At 38.4% G+C, this 14,022-nt stretch overlaps 1 protein-coding gene across 2 annotated transcripts in view; it reads right to left on the reverse strand.

Annotated features, from left to right (window-relative positions):
- Positions 1–393: 393 nt before the first annotated feature.
- The window catches only part of LOC107593873 (myotubularin-like), a 40,576-nt gene continuing 26,947 nt past the window's right edge, over positions 394–14,022 (reverse strand). For both annotated transcript variants that reach the window (XM_016283754.1, XM_016283761.1), the window contains 10 exons: positions 11,900–12,010; positions 11,446–11,547; positions 11,149–11,232; positions 10,817–10,966; positions 9,961–10,146; positions 9,310–9,495; positions 8,323–8,526; positions 8,004–8,096; positions 3,268–3,444; positions 394–2,620 (listed from right to left, as the gene is read on the reverse strand). In XM_016283754.1, coding sequence (XP_016139240.1) covers positions 2,450–2,620; positions 3,268–3,444; positions 8,004–8,096; positions 8,323–8,526; positions 9,310–9,495; positions 9,961–10,146; positions 10,817–10,966; positions 11,149–11,232; positions 11,446–11,547; positions 11,900–12,010 — 1,464 coding nt within the window. In that variant the 3' untranslated portion in view covers positions 394–2,449. The remainder of the gene's footprint in view (positions 2,621–3,267; positions 3,445–8,003; positions 8,097–8,322; positions 8,527–9,309; positions 9,496–9,960; positions 10,147–10,816; positions 10,967–11,148; positions 11,233–11,445; positions 11,548–11,899; positions 12,011–14,022) is intronic.

The raw sequence follows: 14,022 nt of genomic DNA on the forward strand, positions 1-14,022 counted from the left end.
TATACTGAACAAAGAATAATGTAAACAAATGTATCACAGATTCCACAAGAAAGTAAGCAGCACACCGGTTTTCAACATTGATACAGATGAAACATATTTTGAGCATCAAATCAGCATATTAGAATTATTTCTAAAGGATCACGTGCCACTGAAGACTGATGGCTGCTGGAAATTCAGCTTTAACAACACATTTTAAAATAGAAATAAATTACATTTGAAAATGCATCAAACTAGAAAAGTTATTTAAAATGGTAATATTTCGAAATATAACGGGTTTTACTGTATTTTGGTTTTCAATAAAAAAGTACATTGTAATAGATAACTTGAGGCATGTACCACATTAATATAACTAAGGAAACAGATCAGGCTTGCGCTTATTAAATTGTCTGGAAATAATTTTATATATATGCTGTTTTCGTATCACTGTGACAGTAAATCAATTTTTGTGATTAGAGTATGCATTTTCATTGCAGCCAATGCATGCTTGCAGGTCTTGAATAACATCTTTTTAAAGGTGATCAGTCATTCTAGACAAAAAGGAAATTGCATTGGGTGGTTTATATGCTATAAGTAGTACCGCATATAATAGTAATGCAAGCAACCTTTAATTAGCCCGCTGTCATACAATCAGAATGTCTGAGAAGTACAATAATGAGCATACAGTCTTTTCCTTGTGAACTCTTTAAATTAATTTAATCAGCATTATGTACAGAAAAATAGCTGGCCAACAAATAAAGGATACATGTGGGAATACAAAACAAAAATAGATCCCTCTAAACTATTATGTCTAACTTAAGATAATGTCAGAAAAAAAATAAATTCAGAGTGCAGCTTTCCTTCACTCAATCTCATGCAATGGGATTGAGAACAAAAGAATTCCCTACAGAATCAGATCATTTTCAGATCTTTAAAATGTTACAAAGCAAAACCTAAATGCCCATTAAAAAAAAAGAAAAGAAATTATACTTATAAGCGGATGTCCAACAAACTACCTACAACTACCAAAACCAACCCAAAAAAATTTCTAATCACTTTCCTTTTTATAAAACGGTCAAATTTTACACTGAATAAAATAATTATATTTTACAACAATAGAGCTTTCAACAGTAAAATAGGTTTTTGTTTGAGGTAATTACATCGTTCTGGTACTTGTACAAAATAAAAAATAGATTTCTGTCTTTTCCCCCCTAAAAACATCCCACCGCAAATGGTTTGTTTGTTTATTGAACTTGTTTGTCTTCTTCACACACACACACACTATGGTTTAAACTTCATATCCTCATTGAGGTCAAAGTCTTTAGAAGTTCAGTTTTCCGTGGCAGCATGAGCAATGGCTCACCGTAGCCCTCCTCTATCACCCCGTGTCAGTCACCGCTCTCTTCCTCAGGAAAAGGCTGAATTTGGAACAGCTCAATCACACCGCTTCATATCCCAGCCACTCCATCCTACCCAAAAGACTTTGCAGACCATGCTACGTCTCGTTGGGAGCAATACTGTCAGCTCCATCAGAAACAAAATATTTGCTTTCCGTGGCACCTGCACATTGTTTTACAGGGTATAACCAAAAGCCACTAGCATGTAGGGCTTCAATTTGTTCAACTCCAGACCTCAGCAGGAGAAGAAACGACCTGTTGCTCAAACGCACAGTGAATGGAAATCATTCTATTCTACTGCTGATGCTGCCATAAAGAAAAAACACGTTTCTCTAAAAAATATACACCTGAAAACATCAGATATGAGTCAAGGCACCGAAAAGGTATCCGCGTTACTCGCTTAAAAAAAAAAAACCCTGGTTCTGTTCAACAAGCTAATGTTAATTGCTTCAGAACATTTTCCTACCATATCATACGGAGGACAACATATCTGCTTCCTTTACCTTCTGAGGTCAGCCATTTGAGTTTGCCAAGCAGTTAAACCAAGTATACTAATGAAATGATTTCTCTACCAAAGGTTGAGGACCCTGCTTCATACTGGATTAACTGGACACCATGCAGATTACAGTTTACAAGACCAGCACTCTCTAAACACCATTTACATGCCATCTTACTAGTGCTCAACATCCAAAAATGTTCTTCACTCAGATCTACACTTTAGAACCCTAACAACACACATAACTTAACACTTAAATCACATACGTCCGTCCGACTTGATCGCTTTCAATCGTCACAAGACCATCCCAAGCAGTATCCAAGTGGCGTCTGGGATACACACACGTAATCTGACTCACTTTCTTCTATGGTATGCGGCATGAAAAAAAAACCCCAGCACTGTCACTTTAAGGCTTCTCTTTTCGTTTAACTTTTTTTTTTTTTGATGAAGGCCGTACTGTGGTTTTTTGCATAATTGTTTTGTTACTCATTATCGCAGACATGACTACTAATTGTGTTACCATAATTATCACTATTGCTATGTACAAATGTCCAATGTCTGTAACAGCTTGCGAGTGGGATCAAAAAGGTGTCTGTAAGTGTGTGATGTGCTGATTGGGCGTGGCAGCGTTGGGGGTGGAGCTGTTTGTCAAGTGGGTGGAGTCTGAGAGCTGCAGTTCCTCCAGTTTCTTCAGGTACTGATCCCTCAACGCCAGTAGCTCCTTATAGCGCTGCTCCACTGGACTCTGTTGCTGATATGCACAAATATACACAAACATGCACACATGTGAAGTGACAACTGTGTCAAATAGCCACCAGAGGGCAGCAAAAACACTCTTTGATTTCAAATAAGGAAATCTGCATTTTTATGATAAAAATGTTTTGTGATGCACATAAGATGCTGGAATACTAGTTCTCGGACAAACATTTTGTATTAATCTATGGCTTGCTGGATAATTATAATAAGAATGACCAGTTTAATAATCAAATGTGGCACTATGGACTGTACTCACTACATTTGAATGTTTTTACTGGTCTATTTTTTTTGTAGCATTTAATATGTAAATTGTAAACAGCATTAATCTTTGTTATGACTAAGGTGGTAAAATGGTTATCTATGCCAATGCTGGTGCGGCTCCTGAAAAACCTCTTTAACAGAATGCATGTGTGTGTGTGTGTGGTGATAAGGACATTCTGAGTGACAGTTCACTGCAGTGCCAGTCAGGACGTAATTAAACTGGAGAGTGAGGATTTTCTGCACCGCTGAATCAGGTGCACACACACACACACACACACACACACACACACACACACCCCTAAGAAAGTCATCTTAAATAATGCTTATTACCATACAAAATGCTACAGAAGTCACAACCTGACTGTGAATGTATGTTGATACCTGGTGTTGTATGCGAGGGTTCCACCGGATGTAATAAGTCACCCAAAGCTCTAGGTGGCGCATGCTGGCAACAGGGTAAAGCACACGACTGGATTCTGAAGTGTAGAAGGGGTTTATATACAAGGATGTGTCACTGTTGACAAAAGACCACAGAGACGCCGTCTTCACCCGAACGTTCTAATTAAACAAAATGGAGAGAAAAAAGAATAGAAGAATCAGAAAGATGGCATTTTGTATAAACACTACTCCATTATTTGAAGCGAAGCTTAAGTATTATTCTATGTTAAAGAAAATGACAGGAGTTTAAATATATACACTGCCAGTCAAAAGTTTGGAATAATTAAGATTTTGAAAGAAGTCTCTTATGCTCACCAAGGCTGCATTAATTTGATCACAGTACAATATCAGTACAGTTATGCTGTGAAATATTACTAGCTAAAAATAACTGTTTTCTATGATTAGATATTTTTACGTATTAATTCCAGTGATTAAAGCCACATTTTCAGCAGTTATTACTCCAGTCTTCAATGTCACATTATCCTTCAGAAATCATTCTAATATGTCTTTTGAACTTAAGTACAGGCTCTCAACCGATTTGAATCGTCAACATATTTGAATCGATTTTCAACCGGCACGTGGTTAATCGTTACATCCCTAATCACGATGCACCTATACCGCACACCTGGACTCCTACTCGTACTCATTAAAATGCTCCGATACCAAAAACTGATAGCCCACTAGAGACCTGCGCAGGATGGATTTTTCAGTCCTGCTCCAGAACTCAAGAACTCAGGCGTTTGGAGTAGTGAGTGAATTCTAACTTAAACACCTCTGATTGGCAATTGCGTTCCAGAAATCAACAGATACGTCTGTGATTGGCCACATAGCTCAAATAATTTATTTGTTTTTAGATATTTTATGTTTAGAAATTTCTAAGGATTAAGGATGTCTATGAAGTACATGTAATTAATATAATGTTAAACATTCAACATGTATGGCTGATGTGCACGAGCTGATAAGCAAAGTGGATTGAGCGTGCGGCGGCACAGATGCATGAGCTTGTCGAACAAATATCCCTTTCTCACAGACATCACTGGAAAAGTGACGTGACATGTGGCCAAGTATGGTGACCCATACTCGGAATTAGTGCTCTGCATTTATCCCATCCAAAGTGCACACACACACCGTGAACACACACCCAGAGCAGTGGGCAGCCTTTATTTTTTGCTGCGACACCCGGGGAGCAGTTGGGGGTTTGGTGCCTTGCTCAAGGGCACCTCAGTCGTGGTATTGAAGGTGGGATAGAGCACTGTACATTCCTTCCCCCCACCTACAATCCCTGCCGGTACGAGACTCGAACCCACAACCTTTGAGTTACGAGTTCGACTCTCTAACCATTAGGCCTCGCTAACCATTTCCCCGTGTGGAAAGTATGTAGTTCAGTCGGATATGTCAAAAGCAATGTACAAGTTACTAGTGTTACAAGTTACTTGACGGTATGGAGCGAGAGAGAGCACGCACACACTTCTGTTGCATGATCTTGATTGCCGTTCCCTCCATTAGCAGTTAGCACACACAAGTGAATACAAAACAAACAAAAATTATTGTGGCATTCACTATAAATAACATTTATTTTAACGTCAAGCCTATGGGACTTCATTTAAAGCGAAAGTGAAACTAGCAGCCTGTGTGAAATGCACTATACGTGTCTCTCTCATTCTGCACCTATACAAATGTGTGCGCGCATTGTGCATCTTTTGCTTGACGTTAACTGCATATTGCATATGAGTCGTTTTGGAATATAAGTCGCAGCACACTTCAGATGATAAACAATGTTAAATTCAGAAAATGAGTTCATCGCTGTTACAAGATTTATGTATAATGAATGGTTCCCTGCATTATTACAGGAAAACAGCAATGGAGCAGCTCTAATGTGTATTACAAAATGGATCGTTCCGGTCCTTGATTCGGATTGGTTGAGGCGCATTCAAAGCTGTTGTAAATTACTCTACAAACATACACATTTGTTTACTTTGTGTGTTGCTTGGCAACCACAACTGTTTTGAACAGTTGTGAACTCCGCTTCGCGTCGTGCCTAACAACACCCCTTAGCTGTTATATATTCACTGTAAACCATGGCTTCTTGGGGCTTATTGCTTTATTAAATTAAAGATGAAATACCATAGAACAATAAAATTAACAGTGAAAGTAACAAAATCTTGTACAATACATTTTAGCGGGCATAATTAAGTGTGAAAATAACTGAAGGAAATGTCTAATTGCTAAATGAAGCCAGCTAACATGATTAATATTTTGTTTTGGTTTCTGTACCCAATATTTAAAAAAAATGACAGGTATAGGTATCGGAAAGTACCGAAAATAAAAGTATCTGTATTGAACTCGTTCTGGAAAAAGTGGTATCAGTGCATCCCCAGTTAAAGAGACTTACTTGCATTAAAGGTGCCATAGAATGGAAAACTGTATTTACCTTGGCATAGTTGAATAATAACAGTTCTGTACGTGAAAATGACATACCGTGAGTCTCAAACACCATTGTTTCCTCCTTATGTAAATCTCGCGCATGCAAAAGACCACTGAAAAATAGGTGAATCAGAACATAACACCGACTGTGACGTTACAGTCGGGATCACTGATAGTTACACCCTCAACATTTGCATATACCCGCCCATGGTACTGCCGCTGTACTTTACACAGAGCACGTGTGATCGCAAATCTCGAAAGTGAAAGTAAAACGCGATCGTGCACTCGAAAGCAGTTTCAATGCTCCGCATATTAATATCGGCTCCCTGTTGCCCACATTTTATATACAGTATAATTACCCAACGATATAACTGTGAGAGACAGTATTGAAATATATATTTTCCCTGTGTTTCCTTCCTGCTGTGTGAGCTACTGAAATGAGCCGCACTGTGAAACAAGCCAATCAGAGCAGAGCTCAACATTGAGCCGCACTGTGAAACAGCCAATCAGAGCAGAGCTCAACATTATTATTCATGACCCTTCCAAATAAGGAAAAATCAGACCATTTCATTCTAGGGACAAATCCTAGGGTTGTAAATGGACATGTAAAACCTTTTCTTGAGATTTTTTGCCCTTTCCTAAGCCACATACCTTTTATGTAGATATCAGAGAACAATTTAAAATATTGTATCAATGCATTCTATGGCACCTTTAACACATTAAACTCTTAAATAGCTGGATAAAATAATTTTACAAAACCAAATCTACAAATGTACAAAATCTGTATTATGTTTTAGTTGATTAACACAAAAGAGATATTTGAGATGCTGATTTCTGTGTTATATATTAGACAATGATGTTCAAGCGCCAATAAAGTACTTAATACTACTGCTGACTACATACAACAGCTAGCTTTGTGTTGTTAAAGGGTTAGTTCACCCAAAAATGAAAATTAGCCCATAAATTACTCACCCTCACGTCATCCTAGGTGTATATGACTTTCTTCTTTCAGACGAATCCAGTCGGAGTTATATTAAAAATGGTCTTTGATCTTTCAAGCTGTTTAATGCCACTCAGCGGGTGTTGCATGCATCAGTCCAAAAGAAGTTAAATAAAAAGTGCCCATCCATAAAAAACCCCGTCTCACACGGCTCCGGGGGGTGAACAAAGGCCTCCTGTAGCTAATCGATGCGTTTTTGTAAGAAAAATATCCATATTCAAAATTTAATAATCACTTTAATCTAGCTTGCGCTCACTGTTGTAAACGGAAGCAGCTCCGTGTTAATGGCTGATGACGTATGAGTTCAGCGTTGCGCATGCGCTGGTGAGTCTCGTGAAAACCAACGTTTGTTAACAGGAGCAAAGGAAACAAAGTTTCCTTACTTTAGCAAAGGAAAACCAGTCTCCTCTTGGCTTATATCGAAATCCTCTGACATTCTTCTTTACAAATCCTCGTTTTGTACATCTAATAAGTGACCGTTGTTTTATTTTGATCTCTCCCCTGCGCTTCCGCGTTCGTCACTTCTGAGCGGCGCATGCGCAAAGCCGAACTCATACGCCATCCGCCTGGAGCTGCTTCCGTTTACAACAGTGAGTGCAAGCTAGATTAAAGTGATTATTACGTTTTGAATAGGGAGGCCTTTGTTCACCCCCCGGAGCTGTGTGAGACACTTTTTTATGGATGGGCTTTTTATTTAACTTCTTTTGGACTGATGCATGCAACACCCGCTGAGTGGCATTGAAAAACTTGAAAGATCAAAGACAATTTTTAATATAACTCAGACTGGATTTGTCTGAAAGAAGAAAGTCATATACACCTAGGATGACTTGAGGGTGAGTAATTTATGGGCTAATTTGAATTTTTGGGTGAACTAACCCTTTAAGTGGTTTGCCACTCAGATCTCAAGGTTGCATATATTTAAATATACCGTGTTAAGTTGTTTTGTGCCAGGTTTGATATCAATGATGCTGAATGCTGTCTTGTGTTACAATGCGGTCACATTTACCGTTGTTCTGCAAATTATCACAGGAGCTAAATCCAGTCAATTTGAACAGAATCCACATGATTGGGAATGTCACGTGAAGGCGGATGCTGTTAGATTCACAGCATAAATCAGCATCCACAATGACTGAACAGCAGCTCAGACATTTTGCAAAATACCTCCTTTTGTGTTCCACAGAACAGAAAGAACAAAACAGCAATACAGGTTTGGAGCAGTATGACAGTTCACATGGTTAGACAATTAGATTCCTACCTGTTTAGTCATTTGCCACACGCAGTCAATAAACTGCAAAAAGATAGGTGACCTGTCCTGATCTGCATGGTTTTTGTCTCCATGGCCGATTCTCTACACACATAAAGCATGAAGTAAATACCAACTGATAACAATTAGTTTTTTTGTTTACAAAAAAAACAAAAGCTAAAACACCCAGATGTGGTTTACCCTTATTATTAATGCTCTATCAACTCTATTAAAGCAATCATCCTGATAACATGGCTGACAGAACTCAAACTCCATCACTAAATGTGTGGTTTTCCAGATCCAAGACTTTGTAAACCCAGCTGGGACTCACTGAGGCGAACTTGTGTCCAAAGCTGATCCATTCCTTCTCCAGCAGCACCTGGAAGCCCCTGAGAGTCCTGTAGAATGAATCCAGCATCAGCATGGCCAGAGAAGTGAGCTGAGCTGTGCGGTCCCAGCCGTCACTGCAGTGCACCACCACAGAGCTCCCAGAAGACACCTTATCAGCCACCTGGATGGCCCCTGATAGCACCAGCTAGTGCAGGATAGAAGGTAGTTACAGTAGAGCATGTTGAGTTTTATAATAAGGGGTGCACATAAGTTTTTCAGCCTGGTTCTCAAAAGAGCACCTGGAGTTTTGATTTGGTCTTCACACTGCACAGAGTGTGACCCATTAAACAGTACATGAAGTGTGAAAGTAAGTGCTTTTAGTAAGAAGTACTAAAAGTAAGAATTTATAAAAATATTTTTTAAATTCTGATAGTGATAATAATATTATTGCACTTAATTTATTTAAAAAAATAAAATAAACAAAATAATAAGATGTAATAATAATATTATATTTTAAAATAAAAAGGGAATATTAAATAAAAATACAATTATTTTATAGTAAATTTAAAAATAAAATGCTAATATATAAAACATTTTTATATGAATTTTCATAATTTTTAAACTTAAAATCAGCAAGCTTTTATTTTGGCGGGTTGCCGGCAAGTACATGCGCTGCTGGGTTTAGCACTGCCGATTGAAGAGTGTCAGTGAATGAAATGTCACAGTTTTGCACTGTGCTTTGAAAAAGGCAGCGGATAGCCTAGATTTATGCTCTCAGTTCGAATAGAAATCTTATACAGTATTACAGTTTGTCAATCTAAAATTATAATTGTGCATTAACAGCCGTCAACCATGTCGGTACGCTAATGAGCGGTCTAAACTAATTTACACAGCGCAATTTTTATTTTGGTCGCGCATGCGCACCTGCGTACCACTTATGTGCATCCGTTTATAATATATATTGGTATGCATGGAATAAAAAACAAACCTTAATATGCTCTAGCCAGTGGGTGGACTCCAGGCTGGAGAGCCAATGAGACTCCTCCACATTGGGGTAGACAATGTCCTTTAACTTCTTCAGTGACTCCCTCATGACATGGATATTATGGATGTCCAGAAAGACCAGCTCAGCATTCTGATATGCATCGTCACCCTCGTAACCCCCTCCTGTGGCCTGCAGGGTAAGGGGTGAGAAGTGTACAGGTTAAGATATGTGATCATGTAGAGAATTTCTGCACACTTACTTTCACACTTCATTTACCAAAACACATTTTCCAAGAAAAAATATTGGATCAATAATGCCATTTCAAAATGCTCTGTCAGTGGTGTTCAGTGTGGCATAGCACCACTGTGGTCCACATCTGGGTCCACATTGTGGTTGGTTTTGCTTTTAATTAGTTTGGCAACACACTCATGCAAAAGCAAACAGTTTTGTTTGTCTAATACAAACCAAGAGTCTAAGACCGGCTGGAAAACAGTAACCAGCCCATACCTTCAGTGGATACGGCCATAAGTTAGATATGAGGTAAACAAAGAGGGTTTTCATATTCAAAAACTCTCAAAAATTCCTTGGAGATGAATTTGAATCTCTCAGATCTGACACTAAGCCCCACTTATTAGTATCCCTCTGCGATCTTACCTTGTTTGCCACAGCATTGACATTAGGCCTGGCATCATAGATGGTGAGTTTGGTAGTACCATTGGCCTCACGGATTAGGTCCAAGTAACGTTCATCATCTTTGTTGCGCTTGCCGCTCATTCCCACCAACGGCTGGCTACACCGCATGATCACAGCATGGTTCTCTTTATGGAACCACGACAACACCTGAGAGGGGAAGGAAACACATCATCATTACGGAAGGTAAGGTCATCAACAAACATTTAATAAAAAACACATTGTTGAATTGAAGATGAGGACAACAAAAGAAAGCTTTATCATCATCTAGGGGTGCACAATATGTATCGGTACCATACTGGATGCCAAAATTAGGAATTTTCTTTTTTATTAGTATATTATAGGGCTGCACGATTAATCGCAAGCGATATTTAACGCGCATCTTATCAGTAAAGCCGGTTCTTTAATCAGCGGTAAATCTCCATCACCTGCGTGCTTTCACATTGAGCAGCATTAACTACACAGAGCCGTTGTTCACTGACGAGCTGCGCCAAACCATGTTCATATTCGCGCGATTTTTTGCGCAGCTCCTATATCTCTGTATGATGACGTTATCATCATACAGAGATATATAAATATCCAACCACATATAATAATAATAATAATAAATATCACAGTAAATATATGAAAGTAATTTATACAATTAAATAAATCTGAAAAGCATTGCTTTCTTATTTATGTGCAAAAATTTCAATTGGCATTCTCCAAAATTTTCCACTAAACAGCCTACATTATGCAGCAGAAGCTTGAATATGACCTTCCAACAAGAATCACACCATTATTCTGGCCTTTCAAACTGGTCATCTGTGAAAGAGCTCACCGGGATGCGGCAGCGGGAACGGAAGGTAGCAACTCTTCTAAGATCTTCCTCTGTGGCCTTGTATGGAACAACAAGAATTGTGGGATAGGTGTCACACAGCTCGTAGTTCTTATTGATGAAAGTGACCCTCCACTCACTACTGGGTAGACCCTGACAATCAGAACAGAAAAACAACACATAATCATTAATGAAAGTGCACTGTGCAGTAACTACATTAACAATATTGTATTTTATTATATTATATTAGCAAGTGAATGGCAAGTGTGAGCAGTTTGAACAAGGGCAGCACGACTGTTTCTAGACTAGCACATGTCCTGGCATCTGGTCCTCACCTGCCTCCTGTACTCTTCCATGGCCTCATAAACGTTCCAGCCATTCTCCTCATACTTCTCCTGACTCAGAAAGGCAAAGAGTTGCTGTGAAAGTCAAAGAAAGAATACGTTAAAGAGTAAGTTAAACCAGTATTTCATGCATTCTGCTAATGATGAAATCCAGTTGTGAAATCCTGAAACGTTGACACTTAATCGCACTGCATAAAATGCACAAAAGTGATTAATTTAGTTTTAAATCATTTCTGAGTGAGTCTAAAAATTAGCATTTAAGAATAACATTAAACACCAAACACTGACCATTCCATGAGACAGTGGGAAAGCATATTTGAAAAGAATCTCAAAGATGTCTCTTCGACTGTGGCCTTCTTGCTTCAGAGCAAATCGCAGGTTCCTCATGTCCTGATACATACACACACACACACACACAAAATTATTTGAGAATGTCACACTTCTGCTCTAACCTAAGCTGTCACATTTTCATACTATAGCAGTTTACATTCAAAATCAAAGCAGAAGCTGTAAGTGCTCTAAAAACAGATGAAGGTACTAACATGTATAGAAAATATTCAAAAACATTTTTGGAGCAAATGGTTATTAAACACTGTGTGATACTACACATGACATGCAATATGTCGAGTTAAAATCTGGCTTGCAACACTTTAGGATCCCACCACCACTTTTCCCCTCATTTGCTGCCCTTAACATTAGCGGTTATGGGATGTGAATTTCTAGGGCTTTGTGTGAGCGATACCTTGCAGGTGATTTCAAGCCCGTAGGAGTTCTCTCCTCGACTGGAGGCTCCGCCCATCTTCTCTATACGGCTTATGACGCCTAATGGCACGTCCAGGGTAACTGGAGTCTCCTTTAGACAGGAAGTGACAATCTTATATGTATGTATGCATGTACAATAAACACATCAGAAGTGACACTTTCAGTTCCTTGCAATTAAATATGTGCTAAAGCATGTCACAGAAAGTTTGTTTAAAAGGTCTTTGGTTCCATCTAACCAGTCCACTAACATATTTGCGTGATGCCACTAGATCATCAATCTAAAGCATAAGATTTTACATTTACATTTAGTCATTTAGCAGACGCTTTTATCCAAAGCGACTTACAAATGAGGACAAAAGCAGTCAAAACTAACAAAAGAGCAACAATATAAGTGCAAATGACAAGTCTCGGTTAGCCTAACGCAGTACACATAGCAAGGTATATATATATATATATATATATATATATATATATATATATATATACCTTGTATATATATATATATCTATATATAGAGTCATGGCCAAAAATATCGGCACCCTTGGTAAATGTGATCAAAGAAGGCTGTGAAAATGAATCTACATTGTTAATCCTTTTGATCTTTTATTTTAAAAATTCATTGCATAATAAGAATTTAAAATGGGGGGGAAATATAATTAAATGTTTTTCTCAAATACACGTTGGACACAATTATTGGCACCCCTAGAAATTCTTATGAGTAAAAATATCTCTGAAGTATATTCCCATTCATATTCACAATTTTGAGCACTCCAGGGTGATTATGAACATGAAATTATCCAGCCATGGCTTCCTGTTTCACAGAAATATAAATGGGAGGGAAAACAAAAGGTCAAAATCCCTTAATCATCCATCACAATGAAAAACCAAAGAATATATTTCTGATGTGCAGCAAAAGATAACTGAGCTTCACAAATTAGTGAAGTGGCTTTAAGAAAAGAGCTAGAGCAGTGGAAATTCCCATTTCCACCATCAGGACAATAATTAAGAATTTCCAATCAACATAAAATGTTGCAAATCTGCCTGGAATAGGGCGTGTGTCTATATCGTCCTAATGCACGGTGAAGAGGAGAGTTTGAGTGGCCAAAGACTCTCCAAGGACCACAGCTGGAGAATTGCAGAAAATAGTTGAGTCTCGGGGTCAGAAAATCTGAAAAAAAATTGTCAAACAGCACCTACATCACCACATGTTGTTTGGGAGTAGGGTTTCAAGAAAAATTCTCCTAGCTCATCCAAAACAATCCCCAGCATATTCTGTTGTCAGACACGACTGGAACTTCAAATGGGACTGGCTTCAATGGTCAGATGAAACTAAAAAATGGAGCTTTTTAGCAGCAAACACTCAAGATGGGTTTGGTGAACACAGGAATAAAAAGTACCCCATGTGTACAATGAAAAATACTGCTGTATTTTTGATGTTGTGGGCCTATATTTCTGCTAGAGGTCCTGGACATCTTGTTTAGACACATGGCATCATGGATTCTATCAAATACCAACAGATAAAAAAATAATAATAAGTGACTGACTCTGTTAGAAATCTTATAATGGGCCATGTTTGGATCTTCCAACCGTACAATAAATTATGCACACACACACATACATACATACACAAACACACACACACACACACTAGGGATGGGCATTTTGGGAAATTTCGAGTAATCGGGGGCGGGGCTTGTGCGGGGGGCGGGGCATGGCCGTAAAGGATATCATGAAAAAATCTGAAGATTGTTATGAAAATGAATGTTAAAAATAAAAATATGACATGAAAACCTGTCTATGAAAACATGAACACATGATTAGGACATGTTAGATTATGATTATGATGAAGCAATGTTATTAATAAAGAAGCATCTAAAAAGGAATAGCTGCCTGAGGTGAAGAGTGACTTTATGCCAATAAACTGAAGCTCATTCTATGACACATCCTATGATAAATCAGATAACTTAGATACATAGCAGACGTAACATTACAACTTGTATCTGCACAATAGGATGCTAAGTTATGCGCTAGACAGAGAGAGAGAGAGAGAGAGAGAGAGAGAGAGAGAGAGAGAGAGAGAGAGAGAGAGCGCGCGCGGGGGCG

This window comes from Sinocyclocheilus grahami, unplaced genomic scaffold (genome assembly GCF_001515645.1).
Source record: "Sinocyclocheilus grahami isolate Dianchi unplaced genomic scaffold, SAMN03320097.WGS_v1.1 scaffold10.1, whole genome shotgun sequence".
NCBI classification, from domain to species: domain Eukaryota; kingdom Metazoa; phylum Chordata; class Actinopteri; order Cypriniformes; family Cyprinidae; genus Sinocyclocheilus; species Sinocyclocheilus grahami.